Genomic DNA, 22,920 nt, shown 5'->3' with positions numbered 1-22,920 from the left:
TGCATGTGATGTCTGAAACCACGTGTGGATATTGCATTTTAAATTTGATAATAACTTCATGGTTTACCCAGGAAATACCTGGCTTAGTGCCCAACGGCCACTCTTGTACGTTTGTTTTAGCACAGGGTGTGCGATTTGTCGTGCTGAATATGGGGAAGTACCTGCTGTGGTTCAAAAAACGTTCACTCCAGTCTAGATCTAAAGCCAGTTTTAGCAGTTTTGGTGGACTTTTCTCGCTCGTCACTAAGCCACATCCTTCTTACTTATTGTTGATATGCCTTGCAAAGCTTTCCAGGCCAATACTGCACATATGCAGCTGACAATAACAGTGTCAGATTTACCTCTCCAATTTTAAAATAACTTTGGAGACACTGGATTTCACACAGAAGTAGTTAAAAAGCTTCACATAGATAGCCAATGACTGTTTGTATTTTGTCGTCAGAAATCACAACCGTCACTTGTTTCGACTTTATCAGCTGTAGCTTGCTAGTCAGTCAACACTAACTCCACAAGTTGGCTGAATTACATGTTTCCAGCAGACATTACCGTTTATGTTATGAACCCTGTTGAAGGGTCTGGGTATTTTCCCCAATGCAAGCGAAGAGCAGAACTGGCTCCCACCCAGTGAACGTGTTGGCTCTAAATTGGGATTTTTGTAATGTAACTTGTAACCTGACATGAAAATGTAGTTTGTTAATGATGTGTTCCTTGGCTTGGGAAGTTACCTTCCAAGTTACCTTGTTAGCTTGGTTTAAATAGCTGTTTAATCCATAACTTGTGCTTTTGCTCTTGTGTTTTTTGGTTTTGGAGAAGCACTAAAAAAGATACAGCACTCCAGTGTCTTTAGATACATAGAAAAAAAATCTCATTTTAATAATTTGTATTTTTACCAACTATCTTTTGAAAAGATTCCTTTACCAATTAGAGCATTTTTGTTAATGCCATACCGCCATAGTGTTGTACAGCTACTACTAGCCAATGCGATCTAATGATCTCATCGTTTGGACAATAGATCAGTCTATGATAACTTGTATAGACAAGATTCACAACTCATAGTGAATAATCTTTTGCTTTAAGTCCTTCTGATCTTTCAACGAAATGAGTGCAAGTAAGGAGAAAATTTAATATTATGCACAGACAGAAATTATTTAATTTGACCCTGTGATCTGCTGTTGATTTATATGTTTATACAGAACTCAATGCCAAATTCTAAAAAGAGAGCACATTCATTATGGTGGAAAGCTAACAATTATGGGTCCGCTTCAAAAGTGCATGGGGTTCAAAATGGATTTTTTTCTATACATTTTCCAGCGCTGTTAAATTAGTCTGGTTTGTCAACCACTAGATATTTCCTGGATCTGGATCCATAGACTGTATGCTGAAGTAGATTTCAGGTTTTTCAGTATCTTTGTGGCGTCTGTGTGTATAAATCCGTATATTTGTGTATGCATGTGTGTAGCAGCAGGGGGCAGCTCAAAGCAATGACTCATAGGAAAGCTTGAAATTACAGAGCTCAGCAGTTACCAAGGAGTATCAGCAGTTTTAGACCTCTCTGTGCTCATGTGTTGCTTTCATGCTGACATTGAAATATACATACAGAAAGTATTTTCTAGTGCTTTTTGTCCGAGTTTTGTACTCGGTAGTATATTTGCGATTGGTATAATAGCATTATCAAATTGGCATTTGTTCCTCTGCAGGCACTGTGGTAAGACTGCTTTTAATGATCTAACACTGGAGTGTCTCCACTTGATATACAAAGTCTCAAATGAGCCCTTCTGCTCTATTCCATCTTCACTCAATTCAAGGTCTCGCATCAGAAAATTAGAGAGTGATTGCCAATTCTCCTGTGGTCTCATCAGCCTATTGTGAAGACAGGTCAGGGATTTACACGGATTTGGCATTTTCTTTGATAAGTGCGAGAATAAACCTCAAGTTTCTCAGTTAAGGAGTAAAAAGACACCCAGTTGACCTCTCTGCGCAGCAATGTGGCTTCTCTGTTAGCAAAATGATCCCTATGTATCTCGCTGATGAGGCCTGTGCCTGACAGCTCGTCACTTTGTCTTTTCAGCTGCTGTATTGGGAATAATAAGGGAGTATATCAGACTGACCAGCTGTTTTTTATGTTGCAACTCTCATGTCACAGTGTTATGACCATCTCTCAGTAGCCCCCCAAGAAATCAATGGTATCATTGTTCCAATTCGTTCCATTGTTCTCACCCTTCGGATGAACAAGTGTTCCACTGCTAGGTTAATTCATTCAGTGCACCGTCAACAAAGAAACGTTTTCGTCGACACTCACTTCCAGGTGTAAAATTACCTAGATCTTCCGCATCTGTGGGGCCCATAGGGCAAGCACCCTAGCGTTTCCCAGCTGCTAAGACTCAGGTTCACTCACATGACAGTTCATTATGCCAAGGACAATATCTCTGGATTCAACTTTTAGGACATGATGATTTAAACGAGGGCTATTTGAGTTTTTGTTTTAGGAAGCTGATTTACCTCAAGGAAAAAAGAAAAAAGTAAATGTTGATTTACAGAAAGGTCCGTCTGCGGCCAGTGGTATCACATAGCAGACCTGGAAGTTGTAATTCCATAGTTTGGCCACTGTCAAAGTGCTTCAAAGCCTGGTGCTGTTCCTGTATCCTCTTCTCTTTAAACAGCCATGCTGTCAACATCGAAGGACTGTGATGGATGATGTGTCTCCACTTCCTCCCACTGTAAAAAAAACAAATTAAGCTAAAATAACCCAAATATCGGTGCTGCCTTTTTACGCCAGTGATTTCATTTGTAGCCATTTGTGAGTCTGTGCAGTGATTGGGGAGTGGAGCCATGGTTTCGAGATCTCGTCCGGCTTAATCAATGGGTTACGATTAGCTAAACTGAAGACTAGATTAACTGAAACCAAACTTATCACAAAAATCATCACTTGGACTGTTGGCTTCACAACTCAGACGCATGTTTTCTCCGTGGTCTTTTGCTTTCTCTCATATCAGTCACTCCCTTCAATCCAGCGTTAGTCCTCCACTGGTGGTGAACTACTGTATTGCAGCTAAATAGAAAAACCCAGTCTGGTAAGAAACATTCAAGTACTGACTTAGGTGATTACCATGATAATGTTTGCAGTGTCATGGTACATTACTATGACCATCACCAAAACCAGCAAGTGTTAACTGCTAGACTATGTCAATGAGAAAAATGAATATTCTGTCTCAAAAATAAATTTTTTCAGTATATAGTCAGTTTTATGAAAATGCATTGTTAGATGTACAATAGGTCAAGACAACTGTGACTGTACATTTGCATGGTGAATAAATCAGAATGTGTCATGTACTACCTCAGCTGTTTCAGACATACAACTGTGACATTAGAGATTACTTTGTGAAATAAAATCCTCATGCACTTTTCAATGTGACCTCAGGAAAAGTGCCCACTGGCAATACCAAGGGTTCAGCTTCTGAAACTGTAAGACGGCACCATGTTACTGCAGACGCAAACACACAAAATTTAGACCAGCTGGTCATTGTGAAGACGGTTCCATGTTCATATTGTTGGTAAGGGTATTGTAAGCTGGCTTTGAGCATAACATCACAGAAGAACTTTCTTATCTTCATGATACAGTGGCAAAATAAACAGGTTTTGAGGAAGTCCAAGTAGTTGGCACAGCCTCCACTCTCCAGGAATATAGTGGGCAGTCATGCTTGGAGTCCGACCAGAAACCAGAGGCACACAGACTGTGTGTGTCCAGACGGTGTTGAATGTTCAGTTTGGCCATATGACTCAGAGGAAATGCCTGCCCTTTTAGAGACGTTATTTCAGATGCAACATGCACCATGTCTGTGTTCTTCGCTCAGAGTTTCAGCCTCTCCTCTACAGCAGATGTAATGAGGTCCACATGGTCACATTTAACAGACATAACATTTATTCATGTTGTTTTTAGTCACCTACTTAATCATTTGTCAGAACGCTGATCAAACAGCTTTGCTGATGCCAGACCTTATGTATCATCAAATTTTACAAATGCAAATCAGCATTTGATATATCACTGATGCCAGTCATAGTTTTTTGAAACACACTCAGGAGTTTAGTTTTCTATGGTTATTATTTTTTTCCACAACACACCAATTTGAGTATTTAAGTGATGAGATAATGATTTATACCGTAATAGTTTAATGTGAGAATCAGGAGTCATGTAATCTCTTCTTTTAGTGGGTTAGCGATAAATGCTTTTACTAATGAGACCAAATAATGCCCGTGAATTCTATAAAATTAACTCACCACCTCTGCTGGGTCCTAATGAATTTAGTTATAAATATTGTGGTGGCTATTTATATTTTTTTGATAAACTACAAGAATGTATGCTCAAAGAATGTATAGCAAGTTGTGGATTGACAGCTGCAGACCTGGATTGGGTGTAAACAGCAACTGTCAGGGATTGAATTGAGTACTCTGATATGAATAGTCAAACGCCTCTCTCTCTCTCTCCTAACCACATGAATTCACCTGCAAATGCAAATGACTTACTTGGATTTGGCTAAGCAAGCAAGTGGTACTTTGAGTGAAAATGCATCCCTCACCTCGTTTAAGGCTGGCCTGCTTAACTGTGTATGGCACAGCACAGCTCCTGAGTACAGTTAGTCTGAAGAGAGTGGTGGTGAAAGACATTTGTTCCTAAGTACAGTTTTTAGCCACTTTATGTGAGCATTTCCAGTAGGGCAAGGGGTGGTGCCTGGATAGAGCGAGGAGGAGGAGGACTTTTACGTTTATCAGGACTACAGATTATCTATTTGGACACATCCACAATATCAGGGAAAGAGTGGAGAAGAGTAGGAAGCTGCTACACTCATCATCATCATCATCGCTCGCTGTGAATTCGCCAGACAATGGCCTGCTCTGTTCACACATGGGCACACAGACTTTGTACCAGGGAGCTGGCTGGTAAAGTCCAGTTAATGTCTGGGCCAACTGATCTGGACATTTACATTCTAACACACAGCTCCTCTGGGTTCTTGTCTAGATAAGTTCAGGGTTGCAGTGCACGTGTGACAGAGGCAACTTTTCACTCTATTCACTGCTATGAGTAAGTGGGATGTCAGGCACCCAACCAGAGATGGTATATATTTCTTCATTTTCAACAGTACGATTAAAAAGTAGAAATATAGTACAAGAGTGTGCTGACAAAATGTAGTGCATTTTGCAGTTTGACTCTTAATTGATCGCCTGTTCATGAATGAATATCAGAACAGTTCAGCCCTCATTTAAATCTAATGCTACTTTATACTCTGCTACATTTTCAGGATTTCAAGTCTCAACCTCAGTAGCTGTTGAGGTGACAGTGGTTTCACTCAATCAGCAACACTTGTGAATCACTTGCAGGGCTATGCAGATAATTCTTCCACTACAGTAACTTAGCTTGTGAGGGGTTGAAACTTTTTGATGACTGTTTTATTACTTACTTTTGGTGCATTCACTTCCTCTTGGTTGTTATGTACGTTTACTGTCACCCATTTATATACTGCCCATGCACTTCTGTTTCCCCTGTGTATCTTAAAGACTTCGTCACTTCTCTGGCTTTTTTAAGGTTTACCTGTCTGGGAGGGGGCCCTGCCTTAAAGGCTAATTTCAGGGAATAAATCAGTACAGTCAAGGGATAGGGTTTGAGGGAGGATATACATACCTGCAAATACAGTCTGCATCCCTTCACCTCCGGTTGCTGTCTTGTAACTTTGACACAGCTTGCAGGGGTCTTGATTCAATCAATCCTGGTCAAGGACAGTGTGTCTGGAGCTGGCTTTGTTATGGGAGTTGTGGAGACTCTGTTATCATTCTGGCTCCATTAATTCCAATTCATTTTAGCTGTGTGATAACTAGCAGCGTCTGCTTGTCTGTGCTCTCACAAGTCAGTGTGCTGTGTTTCCAGATAAACACAAAGCCAGTAGTGGGAGGTTCTTCTTTTCCTGTCTGTTCTCATGAGTTGAAAGAGAGGACAATGACTGGTGCCAAACTTCCACATTCAGTGCTGTGAAGTCCAGGAAATGCCATGCACTGTCTGCGTCTAAAAGGAGAGGAGATGCAAAGAAAGAAGAAGAAATACAGATCCATGCGCATTCACACTACGACTAATACATCAACTGTACTAAAAAGGCATAAACTATGCATTGTCTGAACATTTACCAAATATACAGTATTACCATAGCAGCGCTGAACGTGTGTGGACCTCCTCACACAATGAGTTCCAGGCTCCTTGACTGTTTCTTCCTTACAAATGCATTAATAGCTTTATTGAAATGGCATCTGCCCTCCACAGCATCTGGTATCTTTCATGCAAGCACTTGTACAGACGTGTGCTTACTGTAATTTCTGAAATGATTATTAATAGTTCCGTGAAATGCCAGTGGAAAGTTAGATGCATTATAATATGTTTAACTAGACAATTTAGTCTTGTACATATACTTGGCAACCATTGAACTTTAACAATTTTATTTGACATTGATCTCCAATTTTTATGACTAAAAAAGACTTTAAAATAGGCGTGCCCGGTAAAGATGGCATGCTCGGTTACACAAGGCCTCTTTGTCTATTCTGACAGTTAAACGATATGGGTTGTGAATTATGGCAGTGAGAGTAAGAGCTGTTGTGTGACCTCTCTCTCTCTTAGTAGTAGGGGGTAGTACATGTCCTTGTGTGTACTTGTGAATGCTACTTTATTGAAATGTATTTTATGTCTGAGACGGCCTCCTGCTTCCCAAGAGGTTAGAACTCCAAGACTTATACGTACAACACGTATATAGAAAGACTTTACGCGTTTCGTCTTGTGGCATTCATCATACCCATCATGGAACATATTAAAAAGAGTGTTTAAATAGGGTAGGTATGAAGACACATGACCACATACCCAGCCAATCTGTGTATATGAACCCCATTGACTGATGTGTATGGATGTATATGATTGATTGACTTGCATATTTTTTTTTTTTACCTTCATACCAACCCTATTTAAATGTTCTTTGTAGTGTGTTTCATGATGACCCTGATGAAGACCACAAGCTGAAACACGTTAGTCCAATAATAAAATTGTTCTATGGTGTATACTAAAAGTGTTGCTGGAGTTTTGCCTTGGAGTAAAGACTAAAAATAGCCGTTGTAGTGTCTGGCTACAGCAGAAGCGAAAACAATCTGATACAGTTTTTGGGAAATCTTTAGCTGCTTTGCTGTGGTTTCTACATTATCACCGGGCAGAGTTGGTTACTTTGATTCCAAGTATTTTAGCTTTCTCAGGCCTTGTACATTGTAAACACCATGAGAACATCTTTTTTCCAGTTTTGTTTGTTGGAACTGCCTTTCTAAAATGAGAGAAAAGGAAAAAGCTATTACATTCCCAAGGACAAAGGAGGAGTTTGTGTTGTGGGGAGTCCACATGACTTTTTCTCACACTCGTTGTGAGGGATGTCACTGTAACAGTTTCTTATAGCTTCCAAAGGGTTGCCATATAGAAAAATTCTGTATTATATATATATATATATATATATATATATTACAGAAAATCTACAGGAAATATCATTTGAACATTATCCTTATTTTCTGTTTCTATGTATGGATATTTTTCACATAGTTAATTGTGCACCTAAGGCAGAAGCATGAATTTCCATGCGAGAAGAGTCACCTTGCCTGCCATCACACCGCTGTGTCTGCAGAAGCGGGTAGGAATCTTACACGGATCTCCTCTCTACTGTCTCTACTGTCTATATTCGCAGATTGTTCTAAAGTGTTAGACAGTGCTGGATGAGATCAAACTTCATTCAAGCACTATGTAAGGGCTCATTATGTGTGAAATTTTACAAAATGTCTTATAGTTTTTGATATATACCGATATATTTGATATATAACAGAATAATATATATATATTATTCTGTTCACATACTTTGCTTACAGTAATCTCTGTTACTCGTTTAAAATGAATTTCCATTTTTTTCCATTTCTCTTTGCGTTATTTAATGTTCTAGTAACGTGTTTGAGGCAGATTCTTGGGATTAATCTTTGACATGACATTAGATAGTCCTAGCTGGTGTATTAAACTCAGAAAGTAGAAAGTAAAATGCGCAGTTCACTTAAACAAGGAGTGTAAATGCTGAACAGATGAAGCCCACATGTTCGCTAAATGTTGTGCATGTTAACAAACATGGCAACAATGTGATGTAAATTCTTGAACTGCAGCCTGTTCCCTTTTTAAAATGGCTTCATTATATCTCATGGATTCATAGATTCTTGCCTCCCGTCTTATGATAGCTTGTGCTAATGTGGCAGTGCTAACTTGTAAATCATGCTTACAATGTAATACACATTCTAATACATTGTACTATAATTATAACCCACCAATAATACACCAGGCAGTGAAACTGTGAACTTGTAAATAGCACCTGTTATAGCCATTAGAAAGAGAGCCCTAAATGAGGTTGAGTTTTTCAGTGTTGTTACAGTGAGGAGCTGGGAGGACATTTTTCAATGGTTTCTGTGATAGACGAGGCTGGAGGCCACCTCCTCACCACCACTCACAGTGATATCAGCTGCAGCTGTGGGAGTGCAGTTCAAGGTTAAACCAGAACAGTCTAATTGGCAAAATGGCTCACATTGTCCTGTCCTTGAGATAAGAAGGTCTAATAGGGGAGTCTATGTTCAACAAGACTATATGTACTGCTGCATACTCAATGTCTGGATTTACTCTGCCTTGTCCAGACTGTTTCTTTTTTGCTTTTCATTGAAAGGCCTTTGTAATACAGTGTATTAGATTCTGTTGCTCTGCCCCGTGCTTTACCCCTCACCTGTGTGACCTCAACAGGCTAGTTGCATCCGATTATTTTGAATGCAGCTCGCATTGCATACTGTAGCGATAGAGACATCAGCTTATCATATATACAATATATTAGTGTACTTAATTATATATGTCGGCTCTGTCATTTTGGTCACTGTAATTCTATAATAAACAAATTTAAGCTAACCCTAAAAAGGTTAGATCGCATGATGACATCTCAACATATAAACCTCCCTAGCTCACTGCTTCTTTTCTTTGTGACTGAGTCAAGCGACTTTATTAAGCAGACAGAGAGACAGACATCATCTGTCATTAATGCAGGTTGTACAAAATCAGATCAGAATCAAACTATCCATGCCCATGTTGTCATTTACCTTCCCTAGTAAGTTTGACTTTAGTATGTTTCAGGCACATATTTCAAAAGTCATTCCTTTTTGGCCAAGCAGCGATCAAGACTTCAACAAAACTACACCTCTTTCAAGTTGAACATCTGAAGCGCTCTTACGCCCTTCAAAGAGACAAACGATGATCTAACAGAGAAGTAACTCTCTCTTCATACTGCACATAAAAGGTGCACGTGATTGGCATGACGTAGGTGGACATGAATGTTTTTCAGGTGAAAGCGTGTGTACATTTGGATCAGGGTTACTTGCTGATGAATGCAGCTCTGTGTTTGCTGATAAAGATGTCAGCCGTTTACGCAGAATACTACCTTGCCTGGCCATTCATTAAAAAACGGTCAACCAATGATTAACAGAACCCTCCACTCAACGTGAAAAAAGATGCATAATGATACAATAATTATTTTGAATTCTCATGAGTCAAAGTCGTTACATTATGAGTTCTGCAATTATGCAGAAAGTGTACAAAGTGAACATGTATTTCGCAATTGATTAGTGAAAGTTGTCATTTGCTGCATTTGAAGTTTCTGCGTTTAACCAAACTGAAATGCATCATGAGTAGAAGACTGCGTATCACCAGTGCGTCCAGTTTGGTTTGTTGCTGTGGTTCAAATTGTTGGATGATGGTTTTACACTGGCATGACTGCACTGTTTTCTCCGTTTGAAAATAACATCCGTTACATTTCTGCATTACTCAGACATCAGCTTAGTTGAAAAATGAATCGAGAACAACCTTTTTTTCTTATCTATCTTTTTATTAGGATCCCCATTAGTACCAGCATAATCACTGGCTATTCTTCCTGTCATACACACTTATACACACTATAACTGCATGAACACAAACTAAACAGCTCATCTCATTTATTAACAATTGAGTGCATACAGTTGAGAAGCAATACTGTCCAACTTGGAGCAATCATTTAGCTAAAAAAATAATTATAAATCACAGATGTAATATCAAGAAAATAGGGTATTTAAGTATGTTTCTCATTCTCTGCTAAGGGGATTTCTAATTTCACCAAGGTTTACATTTTATTTTCTACACATTTTATTCCAAGTTTACTCGCACACAATTCTGTTATGGTTACTGAAATATTTGGATATAATGTTTTAACAACAAATTTGAATCATAGTGCTCTCTTACCACTCTGACATCTGGTGGCATAATTTTTAAAACTCTTATTACAGCCGACACACCACTTCCCATTTTGCTCGCATTATCAATTTATTTTTTTTTTAGTCCATGCTAACTTAGGATCCAAAGTTCATACTCTAAAGTTTTGTCTCTTGTGCTTGTTCAAAAATTAGATTGTTTAATTTCAGTGTTGGTTCAGCGTTTAGCTGATATATAATTGACTCTGTTTTAACAACATCAAGCACCAGGCGAGCAGAATTTCCATTCTCCTCTGTGCTGTGCCTTGCTTTTAAACAGCTTTTTTTATAGCAAACCATATAAACATAATTTTGGTGCCTTAGGCCAAACACCCACTATTTGACATGAAATAATTGGTGAAAATTATGCAAATGTGACAAAAAATATTATCACAGTAACCATGGAGACGGTGCTTACACACACAGGAAATTGCTCTGCTTGTGTGACTGATGGCCACCCTCTCCAGCAGCAGTAACATGGTGATACAGCACTTCCCAAAAAAAAAGTTTGTTTCATAGATATTGTCTCAAAGACCCATGTGTCACATCAGGACACTTCCTATGGCCTTCCACACTCCATCATGCGCCTAACTTACTCCAGCTCTCACTCCATTTTATAAATTTACATGATTTACATTCTTGAAACACTGCAAAATATTTAGCATTAAAGATTGATGTATGTTTGGTACCATAGCAGGAATTCCTCCCAAGATTTCAATTGGTTTTTGCGGTGTTCTACTACAGTGCCACCACAAAGCCTGATGCTGGGATGGTGTGTCCCTGCTGATGTGTTGCATTAAATATGACAGCGTAACAAAAGCTTAATTGTCGGCTTAGTTAACCAAGCGTAATCGTTGCCTTCACATGAATCTGTCTGACTTTCCCACTCAGCCCCGAAGGTCTGACTGGTGAAGAACCTGAGCAACCGTTTGCACAGTGTCTTCATCTCAGCTGTGGAGCACACAAAGGTTTTCACAAAACTTAGATATGTAGTAATACAATTTCTAAAATAAAATCCTGCTGTATAACTGTGTTGTCTCCCAGCTTCTTGTAGTCATAGAGACTGGTGCATACCATAGAGACTGGTGCAGGCTATGGTCTGAGTAATGGAATGGATCAAAAAGCAAAACTTAATTTCATTTAATTCATCAATGTGTGTGTCGGTGACATTCAAGCTAAAATGTGCAGAAAACTAACTTTTATATTTTTATTTGGTCGGGTTAAGTAACACAAACAGTACATCCTTAATGCTAATGCATCAAAAAGGCTTCACCACCCTCTGACAAAAGCTACCCTGTTCCTGGTGAAATGTGATGCCTGAATGATGTGATTTGGCGAACTCTCAGGAAGCCACTTCCTCACAGCAATTTAACTGAAGCTCAGGTTAGATTTTAGATCATTGATTTTCAGTGTTATGATGCAGTGTTAACTATATTGAAACATTGGCTGCTGGAGTAGTCTGTTTAATGTGGGCCCTCGCCTTTGTTAGACATTCACAAACAAAGCCATTTGTCCTAGCAGGCTGATTAAACACTAAACGGTTTACGCTGAGAGGTGATGTCATAGCTGGAGGCTCCCATTTGCTGATGGCTCCTTGAGGGCTCAAACCTCAGCCCCACTGGAGAGCTCTGACCTTTTTTCTCTCCACAAAAGGAATCGGGCTCCCCCTGCCCAGCTTTAAACTACTAATAGTAGTCATTGAGAGAAAAGAGACAGTCTGTGACCCCCCTTCCTTCGTTTGGCACCGCAAGTGGAAAAATACTTTTCATAGCCTGATCTAATCGGATAAGATCGATCTCCTCAACAACATTGGCTCTTTCACAGTCTTATTTTTGATTGGGAAATGTATAACAGTGATTTGAGAAGATGATACAAGACCTGCATATAATCTCTCTCTACGTTTCTGTTTCTCTCTCTCTCTCTTTCTGTGCCCACTGCTGTTCAAGTGCTGAAAGTGATAACATGTTAAATTGCCGTCAGATAAAGGAGGTGCACGTCTGAAAGGGGCTCTAGTGAATGGGCAGATTGATCTCTGGCTTCTTGACGCTTAGTGGTGGAGAAAGGTAGCAGATTATTGGGTATCAAGCCCCAGCAATACAGATATGTGGAGTCAGGAGAGAGAGCCCTGTGCTAAGAGGCTGTTTGTCTAATTGCCTCCTTTCAGCTCCACTGCAGCAGAGAGACAGAGAGACAGAGGGAGAGAGAGAGAGAGGGACTCATTGCTTCCCAGCTGACACTCGCCGTGCTGCCTAATGCGTGTTTTTATGTTTCTTACAAAAGCTCTCTTTTGCGATGCTGTGTACTCAGCCATGCATAGGCTACAGAGCTTGCCCAAACTCAGAACTCTGCTTGGCTCCAAATAGGGGGGTAAGTTCTACTTTCAGATGGATTAATTTGTCAAGTGTTTGATGTCTCAGTGTGGTACTGCAAGATTACTTCATGGTTTTCTTCACAAGCTTAAATCCCTACATCCTGGTAGAACCTGCTTTGCGCATTGTTCTCATCTATGTCGGGCTTTCATCAGCTCTAATTTTCTCTACATTTTGTCACTGCAATAGAAACCAGGGTCTATCTTACTGGTGTATGTGGGTCAAACTGATTAAATACTTTGCCTCACTTTTAATACTGTTGATTGCATTACTTCAAGCCAAAAACAACACTCTGCTCGTGCTCCTCGAAGGTAAAAAGTACTCCATCCCGCTGAAAGGTTAATTCAATGCTTCTGCTGCAGGTAATCAAAGTCTATAATGAAGATAACACCAGCAGAGCGGTAGAGGTTCCCAGTGACATCACTGCACGCGACGTATGTCAGCTGTTTGTCTTGAAGAACCACTGCATCGATGACCACAGCTGGACTCTTTTTGAACACCTCCCCCATCTGGGAATAGGTAAGATTTTGGTTTTCTGCTGTATTTACATGTTTCTCTGGGAATGTAAAAATCAGCAACAGTCAATATCCTAATCAAAAGTTGTATTTAATCAAAAGGTCTCAATGCACCCCAGTCTATCAAAGTGACACAGTGTCCTGCACTCTTTATGTAATTGGAATTTTGTTCACTGGCAATGTTAGCCATATTTTTTGCAAAGAACCTTTAGCAAAATAAAGATTTCTTCATCATTTTAATCGTTAAATCAAATCGTACTATTATTATGCCAAGTGTGGTTTTCTAGACTGGCTTCATACTTTTCAAGTTTTCACTTGAAGCAGCTACATGGTGCTTTTAGTTTGTGCCGTTATTTTTGTCCCTGTTGACAAAAGCTGTAGGGTTTCCCAGAATGACGAATGCGTTTGAGCACATCATTAGCCATAGAAAAAAAGAAATACACATTGGAAAATGACACGTGGGGTTTGGATTCAGCGTTGCATCCGTCTGTGCGACCGCCTTGGGGGGGGGGCTAATGTCCGGCCAGACCAACCAGACAAAGTGCCACAGCAGGCGGGGTGACTGCCCAGGAGAAGAGGGAAGAGAGCCAGGATAAGTTTGGGTCAATTGTTTTGTCTGATTTCGCTGAACCCGGTGGATGGCATTTTTCTAATTACAAAATAGAAGCAGCCAATATAACCAATCTTCTCCACCGATGGTCTTGTTTGCTTATGGAGGTCATATCTATGTAGGCATCACTATTGAATTGAGACCGTTTCATAAGCAGTGAAAAACTTCTCGTAGTAAGTCTAATGTAATGATGGATTAAATGATAGAGGAGGAGAAAGTTTCATGTGACATTTGTGAGAGCGTTAATTATGTGCTGTCAGAGCTTTGTTTGCTGGGAGAAGTGGTAGCAGAGGGCAGTGAAATGGTTAAATATATGTGTGAGTGGAACTGAGTGCTGCCCTTTGTTTTTGTAAAATCCTAAACTATTCATCGCTCGGTCACATGCAAAATGTAAAATATGAGGGGAGCTGTTGATACTGTTTATGTCTTAATCACTGTGAGGTATCAATTATAGCTCTTCCTTGCAGAGAATATTATTTCTCATCCTCCACTGGCATTTCATAAGCAGAGAAGTAGGGCCGTGCATGTATGGAGACTTTCCTGTCTGCATTGGACAATATAGATTTTCTCTTGCTTGTAAACTTTAATTTTCAACCCTGCAAGTGTTGTCTGCAGGTTTTGTTGTGTGACAGAAGTTGCTGTGAAGTCTCCATTTCTTAGTAGCATTACCTGCTGCTGCTGATTTTTAATTTACAGCAACACCACCAGCTATTAAACTGACAAGTTGCTTTAGCTGCTGTTACAGAATATTTGAATTGGTGCACAGGATCAAATTATTTGCTGTTAGCTGTAACCAATAATGTAGCGCATATACACGACACAAGTATTGGTACATTAAAGGCACATTACATCTGTTTGTATTCAAGGATGGTGTATGAATGACATAAAATATATTTATCAATAACCCAACAGTGAAAAACACACATTTTTGTCTATGATATATTAACAGTGATCTGCTAGAGGAGACTATGGCTGCATAAAAAATTCCTCAGCTGCATGTTCACACTATTGCACATATTACATAATTCATCCATCTGTTCTTTTCCAGTCATCAATGGTTTTTTAACAAGAAGTACATATCATTGCTATCCAGTGAAAACCGTGGATCTAGATGATTTTATTTTTAACTAATAACTCTTTGAAAACCCACTGAATTGTGCCAAAATGCAATATCTGTAAAAAAGTTACGCACTTGGCAATACGTGGTTTTTACAGTGTTTAGGCTATGGATTGTAGTTTTGCACCACTCTGAGCTCATATGTAAAGGGCACATCAATAAATGCCGTATGTTATTTGTAAGAGTTATTTTATTAGCCATGCAAATCACAACTAGTTACTTGTCAGATGACTTCTTTGCCCTGCTGTCGTTCATAGTTGCTTAACACTGCTTCACATGGCTGTCTGCAGAAAAAAAAAAAAGCTTTCCATCAGCTCAACAATTATTTTAAGTTCTAGGAAATAATAAATGTTTGTTATACTGCTTGACCTGAGAGCCACGCTTTCCTTCAGAGGTTACATATTGATATAAGGTTAATAATCAAACTCTGTGCCTCAAAGTAAAGTTATATAACTGTAATCAAGAAATATTTCATGACATTATGATTTTGAAAAGATTTAAACTTTGGCTTTAACATTAGTGTGGAATTACAGCTGTCTCCATCTTTTAAAAACGGGTTAACCCATCATTTATTTTCTTCTCTCCTGGTCTCACTAGAGAGAACCATTGAAGACCATGAGTCTGTCATGGAGGTGCTATCAGGCTGGGGAATGGACACAGACAGCCGACTGTATTTTAGGAAGAATTATGCTAAGTATGAATTCTTCAGGAAACCTCTGGTGAGTTATACCCTGTATGCGGTGATGGGTTCACATATCATTTTGCTTGTGTTGCTCTCTTTGAACCACCTGTATTCCCAATACTGTGTGGCTTGATTAGTTTATAATAACTGATGTTGTCTTCATATTGGTAGGACTTTTTCCCGGATCACATGGTCTCCATATCGAGTGAAACCAATGGGATGTTGGATCACTCTCAGCTTATACAGGTATCAAGTTCTTGCTGTTTACACTGCACTCTCTTTGCCCTTCAGTGCCATTCATGAGGCTCTTAAGCTCTGTCTAAATGTGCTGTTACCTTGAGAATCTCCTGCACACACCCATCTCTGGACAAATGTTTCTCTACCCAACACAGACCTTTCTCAACTCCAGCACCTGTCCAGAGATACACGGGCACCTCCATGCCAAAGAGCAAAGCAGGAAGTCTTGGAAGAAGTTTTATTTTGTCCTGCGGAGGTCAGGGCTTTATTTCTCCAATAAGGGAACTTCCAAGGTCAGTAAAACAAATCTTTTTTAACTCTTTTACAGAAGATCAAAAGCAATATAAATGGCAGATTAATATTATTTCACTCATACAAGCACAACCATTATGTTGCATATGATAGTATTTTGATATGCACATGCATTTTATTAGTCCATTATGTTTTTCTTACTTAAATTAAATGCACATAGTCCTCAGTTCATCCTCTGTATATATATCACTCATGTTGTGAGAGGGCAGTGGAACAGGTTGAGCTTGATTTTCCTTAGGTCAGCTTGCATTGCAGGCTGGCAGAAACAGTACTCTCAAGGCTGCTGACAAGTAAAGCTTATACCTAGGCACCAGCCATGCCAACACAACTACTTCTCAACTGCTTTATTTCCTACAACAGTGGACCTTTTGTTGTCGAGCGCAGGAAGGTTTTGGCATGACGCCCACTTTTACTCAAGCAGGTTTACCATTCATCTGTGGTCTTGGTCAGACACATTGCTAGTCAGTTAGCACAGACACCAACGGCTGTGGCATTACTTTAAATAAGGAAGTGGGAACGGTGCATGACATGAAAGCAGAACAATGGCACTCTTTGTGCTTTTTTTTTTTCATGGGAATTTATCTTTGGCCCAATGTGGCTGTTGATACTTTCTCAATGCAGCCCCTGTCAATCTGTCTAATTTTATCCTTATCTCTTTCATTATATTTATAGGTTAACCACACCCAGAATGACTGATAACACTGTTACATAGATAAATATGCATTGTTTATATTTAAGTGTGCTCCACGCCTGTCCTAAATGAGCTATTATGTTACTTTTGCCCCAAAGATTAAAGTATAAGCATAGTTTGATTCAAGTACAGGTTGTTCTTATCCACTGTTGTCTTATCCACACTTTTAGTTCTAATGAAAGCATATGTCATTGATTTCTAAATGTAAATTAGTTTTTCATGCACAATTTTTTTTTTTGTGTGTTTTGATTTGATGTTGCATGACTGTTTCGTGTCTGCCATATATCACACTTGTGCTTTATTTGATCTTCCTTTGTTTCACAGGAACCAAGACATCTCCAGTTCATTGCTGACTTCAGTGACAGTGATGTCTACACAGTGTTGTCAGCCAAAAAACTACATGGAGCACCTATAGATTATGGCTTCTGTGTCAAGGTACCATCACTCTCAAGAACTGCCAAAACTGTACAAAAGGAGTAGAAGTAGGCTATTAATTTCCAGCTTGTTGAACTCCTTTTGTCTCCTTGTAACTTCTTTCTCCAGTCCACAAAGTGTAGTTCAGCCCGGGACTTGATGCTGCTTTGTGCGGATGATGAGCAGACCAGGACCTGCTGGATCACAGCCATGCGCTTGTTAAAGGTTGGCTTGCTGATCACTAACTCCGGGTGATGTCTCAGAGGAGGAATGCTGAGTCAGTGCTAGAATCAGATTTAGCTTTGGGAGGAGGTCAAGGGAAACTATTGAGTGATGCTGGATTAGCACTCCCACTCTTTATAGAAGCAGCATGTGTTCATTGTCTGGATATCTGCTGGATACAGTTAAGAGCATTAGTCACTCTCCTGCTAGTCTATAAATAACATACAGTAAAGCACAATGTACTGTGATTTATTTGTGTGTGCCCCTTTTCATCACTATGCTGCAGTTCTACTTAAGATATTTTAAAGGGATTTTTTTGTGTGTTTCAGTATGGGATGCAGCTGTACCAAAACTTCATTCAGCCACACCAGAAACAAAAAGCTTCACCAATGGTAAGCTGAAGGTCTTATTTTCATGTCCTGTAACTCACTTGAAAGGGCCTTAAATGGTTGCATCCTCACTTTAAAAATGTACTTTCTATATTAACGTGGATCCAAAATCTATGTGACCAACGTCACTCATTGTGACAAGCTATTTTAAAGTTTGGTAATTCTGTTGTTTTTTCTGCCCACAAACTCTGTGCTAATCAACCTTATTTCTCATCTGAAAACATTGGAAACTAGCAGGGGGGGCAAAGTAAAGAATTTAGCCACTAAAAAGCCAGACATTTTACTCAGGGATTGGTGGGTACCAGGCTAAAGCTGAAAGGAAAGTGAATAATGGACTTGGACATTAAAATTGCAATTGAATGCTCATGTTACTCCGTGTGTGTTGGATGTGTAGGTAAATGTTAGCTAACAAGTTTGCCATTTACAACATTATATGGCTGTGTTATGTCGACGCTGTTTGTAGCTTGCTCCACTGTCCCCAGGTGACCAAAAGGGAATCACTTAATGCAGCTTTACAGAAAATCTTTCATGTGTTAAAAATATCCTGGCGCTAACACATAATGTTGCAGAGTGGAAATATGATTGCATAGGACAAATGAGGCACCTTCAGTGTGTTAATGTAGGTTTGGTGTCCAAGAATAGCCTCAGACTCTACTGGAAGTATTTTCGCAGCAGTGAACACAATCTATTTATGGCTTTTGGGCATGTTCATGAACCCACTGCTTTCTAAAAATACAGAGTGATCAGCTGCTCTCAGATTTAACAACTCATCACCTCTTCTCCACTGTCGGAGGGTCATATTTGACCGACAGCCTCGCCAAGAGGATTAGTCAGAAACATAGAGGTGCTCATGAATCTACCAAATGCAGGGCCGGGCTGCTGAATCTTCTGCGGTTTACTTGACAGATCTAGCTAAACATGGTACCTTGAGAAAACTCCTTCATCGGCTCACTGAAAAGTAAATAAAAGCTGTATTCTAATGCAATATTAAGTAACATTTATAGGCAGTGATGGGTATCTTTACATCACTGGAACTGGGGCAGAGTGGATAAGACAGAGGGGAATGCCTTTATCTGCAAAGTAAACACTGCTCACTTTGTTTCAACCACTCGTTTAAATTGTAAGCTTAGTAGGCGGTAGAGGGGCGAATGTGGTGTTATAAAAGCTGCTTGGTAATCCCGATAAGAAGAATTTTCTTGAGTGTGTCTAGTGAGCCACTCACTATATGGCAGCTTAGAGAACTAAAATGTGCCCGTGTGTCATTCTTTTCAAAGGCACCCTAATCCCTTTTCAATTGAGTTTCCTGTCTGGAATCATCTAGAAATGATGAAGATGGAGTCATGTTACTCAAACACTAGATGGCAATACAATACCACAAGACAGCAGAAGTCAGTCCACAGTCCACAAAGGAAATCAAACCAAAAAAACACCTGCGTGGGTGTTTTGCACAATACACGTTTTCATTTTAAACGTTTTTTTTTGTGTCATGAGAAAAAGGAGTCGTTCAAACAAACAAACTTATACAGTCAATAAAGAAATAACATTTTAATGTGTGCAATTTCAGAGAAGCATCTCAGAGAATTCACTGGTGGCCATGGACTTCTCTGGCCAACAGAGTCGGGTGATTGAGAACCCGTCAGAGGCGCTGTCCGTGGCGGTAGAGGAAGGTCTGTCATGGAGGGTAAGTCACGCCATTGCTCGGAAAGCTTTCTCTGCCTGAGAAACAGCAGTAGGAGGCATTTCCCAACACTGTAAACAAGAGGCAAACAACATCACTTACCAACCTGGAGGATGTTTTATTTTACAACCTGCTGCATCACATAGTAGAAAACCACTCTCTTCATTTTGGTGACCTTTATGAAAATCTCAAATAGGATGTGTGAAATTCAAATGTAATCACGTGTTCTTACAATTTACAATCACCATATCTGCTTAATGTCCAGTGTAAGAAGAGTTATGAAGACTTTCATCTAGTATTCACCCTAACCCAAACAACACAGTGTAGGGACGGACACAGTGGCTGCACACAACAAAGTTAAAGCTTACAAGGCCAGCAGTTGTAAGCACCTCATAAGTTATCGCCTTCAGAATACAAAGGCACGAGAAACAGGATAAATGATCTATGCGTCAACATTACCTCCATTAATATTGGGGCTGTAATTCATTTCACCCGTAGAGGAAAAGCTGCCACCGTCTGAGCGGCCATGGGAGCCCCGCCACATCACAGAGCTCAGTGCCAAACATAGGTTTGCGGAAAACTTTTTTTATTATTATTTTGATTTGCTGTCTGTTCACAAGTGGAATAAATAATTTCCAGTACATCGTCTCTGTTTGCTCTGCTTCAGCCCTTCACTTGGCTCAATCCTGGTTCCACTGCAAACTGTCCCGGGACGAGGCTCAGCGTCTGATCACTCAACAGGGTCTCATCGATGGGTAAGCAGTTATGCTCCTCTTTTTTTAAATTAGATTTTTTTGTTTACATTGTGTCAGTAAGGACGTGCACAATGCTGCGCTTGGAGCATTTGGTAAATGATCCTCAATAGTGAGCCTTTTTTTAACTATACCCACTTTTATGAAGCCCAAGTATGGTAGTACTATTAATAAAGGACAATTCCCCTGTTGAACACATTTAATGAGTCACATCTGAATTCCTTGCACACGAAAAATCATTAGTCTCTAACAAATACATCTACAAAGTATAATCAGTCTTTAAAGCAGACATAAGAAACCTCGAACTGCAAGACAATTGCATTATTTTTTATTGCATCCGAACGTATCTTTTTATATTTACACCTGTCGTCATACAGATTTAAGAGCTCTACTTCATACTCTTCTTCAAGTACAGGCTACATGATGTGTTCAAAAATGTTTTAAATGAATTGTTATCTATGTCCTAGGGAATCTCGAAGTAGAGTAAACATGAGGACACTTTTTATCTTTTCCAGAGTATTTCTTCTGAGGGACAGCCAGAGCAACCCCAAGACATTTGTACTGTCACTGTGTCACATGCAGAAAGTCAAACACTTTCAGATCTTACCTGTGAGTACAGTCTGCTTTGTGACTATACAGGTTTTCATTTGTCTTTCAAAAAACTACCTCCAACTCTAAGCCTCATGTACAGTTGGTCATCTGCATGTGCTCTGTGTGCACACCCCACTGCAGGTGGACGATGAAGGGGAGTTATTCTACAGCCTGGATGATGGTCACACACGGTTCACCGACTTAATCCAGCTGGTGGAGTTTTACCAGCTAAACCGTGGGGTGTTGCCCTGCAAGCTCAAACACCACTGTGCCCGGATCACCCTGTGAGCAAGGGACGCAGGAGACCCCCGAGGGCCCACATGCACCTTAAGTCCGGGGCCTCTCTGGACAAACACTCCCAGTGTTCTCGTGCCTTGAAGAAGAAAGAGATATAGACACAGAACAGAACAGCCATGCTAACTGAGACCACTGTTACCGTCCACATTCATAGTGTGGTACATGATCCCTCCTTTTTTTGAGAATTTGATAATAGACGGTATAACAACTGACCACATGTGCTGAAAATGATGTGCAGTTTGTGTGGTGAACATCATTCTTTGACCCATTATTCTAATGTACCCATATGTGGCAGTAAATCTACTCGAAAACATGACTTGTTATATTGTGTATTGTAGAACTGAATGTGTACTGCAAACAGCTGGTGATTTTAACAACATGACACCAATGAAAAAAGTGTTGTTTTTTTCAGGGATAAGTGACATACAGTAGCAGGAATTTGACTTTTCACTGCAAACATTTCAGTGATTATACATATATATTTATATATATATATATATATGCCTGTCAGTTATGGTCTGTCGAAGCTAATGATGGTTGGATCCCAACAATGACATCAGTTTTATTTGAAATCATATCATGCTGGAATTTGTAATGCACAAAACCTCCCTCCTGTTAAATTTGAGTAAAACTAAGCTGTCCTTTTCTTTTTTTAACTGTCATTGTATCTCTAAGTATTCAGGTTTTTTATTTAGCTTTTTTTTTTTTTTTTTTTTTTTTTTTTTAAGAAAATGATTGTTGTTTTCCGTTTGAGAGATAAAATGACCTCTCAGGAAGTGTCACTGTGCATGCCCTGTAAGCTGGACTGAGACTGCTGTAGAGGGGAAGGGAGAGGTAAAGTTCAGGTGGAGAGAAATGGCACACAACCTCACTAGCCTGCACTGTACATTCATTTTAAATGTATGTGATTAAATGAAATCTTTGTATGACATGAATAGTTGTGAGCTTGCTCTAGAGCCAGAGCAGTGGAATACAATTTTAGATAAAAGCCATTAAGGTGGAAATCAAAAGTAAAAAAAGATTGAGTGACTGATTTCGATCATATCTGAATTCATTGTATATTTAAGATTTTTTTATTTTTTTTTATTATTTTCCAATGATTCAGGTACACAGTTTGCAAAACCTGGGTTGCTTGTGTTTTGATATCATTACAGTGTCAGAAATTGTTTGTTGTCCAAAAGCCTTTGCATCAGCTTTTAAAAACAAGATATTTTAAATCAGTGACATGATTTGAAATGAAAATCTTCTTTTCATAGTGTTTTTTTTTTTTTTTTTTTTCAGCTGGACATTAGTGCATTGAAAAATGAATGTTATGGACTGCATAGTTTTATATATTTAAACATCTTTTTGTAAGGTACGACTTTGTATGAATTATTGTCGCATTTAACAATAAGCTGCAAGCTAAACACACTGTTAGTTAAACTGTTACCATCACATGTTGAAAAACTGCCAGCAATGTGTTGTTCATGTTTACTGTAGTTCAGTACGCAGCACGGTAAACTCTTAACTCAAAAGCCTCGATGAGATCTGGGACAGTGTGCAGCAATCGATCACTAGGCCGATAAATTCAGCCTTTATTTAAAATATAATACAGTATACATTATAGTCTTAATATGGTAAATAGGGCATCCAGGGTTATGATACAAATGCGATGACAGACACTAAATCTCGCTATAAAATGAAAT

General features: G+C 39.4%; 1 protein-coding gene across 3 annotated transcripts in view; it reads left to right on the top strand.

Annotated features, from left to right (window-relative positions):
* The window catches only part of grb14 (growth factor receptor-bound protein 14), a 28,105-nt gene extending 5,451 nt beyond the window's left edge, over positions 1 to 22,654 (top strand). For 2 of the 3 annotated variants that reach the window (XM_070838107.1, XM_070838108.1), the window contains exons 4-15: positions 13,091 to 13,247; positions 15,568 to 15,689; positions 15,824 to 15,898; positions 16,045 to 16,182; positions 17,217 to 17,327; positions 17,436 to 17,531; positions 17,858 to 17,920; positions 19,482 to 19,598; positions 20,094 to 20,163; positions 20,263 to 20,350; positions 20,863 to 20,956; positions 21,080 to 22,654. In XM_070838107.1, coding sequence (XP_070694208.1) covers positions 13,091 to 13,247; positions 15,568 to 15,689; positions 15,824 to 15,898; positions 16,045 to 16,182; positions 17,217 to 17,327; positions 17,436 to 17,531; positions 17,858 to 17,920; positions 19,482 to 19,598; positions 20,094 to 20,163; positions 20,263 to 20,350; positions 20,863 to 20,956; positions 21,080 to 21,226 — 1,278 coding nt within the window. In that variant the 3' untranslated portion in view covers positions 21,227 to 22,654. The remainder of the gene's footprint in view (positions 1 to 13,090; positions 13,248 to 15,567; positions 15,690 to 15,823; positions 15,899 to 16,044; positions 16,183 to 17,216; positions 17,328 to 17,435; positions 17,532 to 17,857; positions 17,921 to 19,481; positions 19,599 to 20,093; positions 20,164 to 20,262; positions 20,351 to 20,862; positions 20,957 to 21,079) is intronic. The other variant, XM_070838105.1, reaches the window with a different exon arrangement.
* The last annotated feature ends 266 nt before the right edge of the window (positions 22,655 to 22,920 follow it).

Source organism: Pempheris klunzingeri, chromosome 10 (genome assembly GCF_042242105.1).
Source record: "Pempheris klunzingeri isolate RE-2024b chromosome 10, fPemKlu1.hap1, whole genome shotgun sequence".
Classification (NCBI taxonomy): Eukaryota; Metazoa; Chordata; class Actinopteri; order Acropomatiformes; family Pempheridae; genus Pempheris; species Pempheris klunzingeri.
The sequence above is the reverse complement of the archived record's forward strand: the minus strand, read 5'-3'. Positions and strand labels throughout refer to the sequence as shown.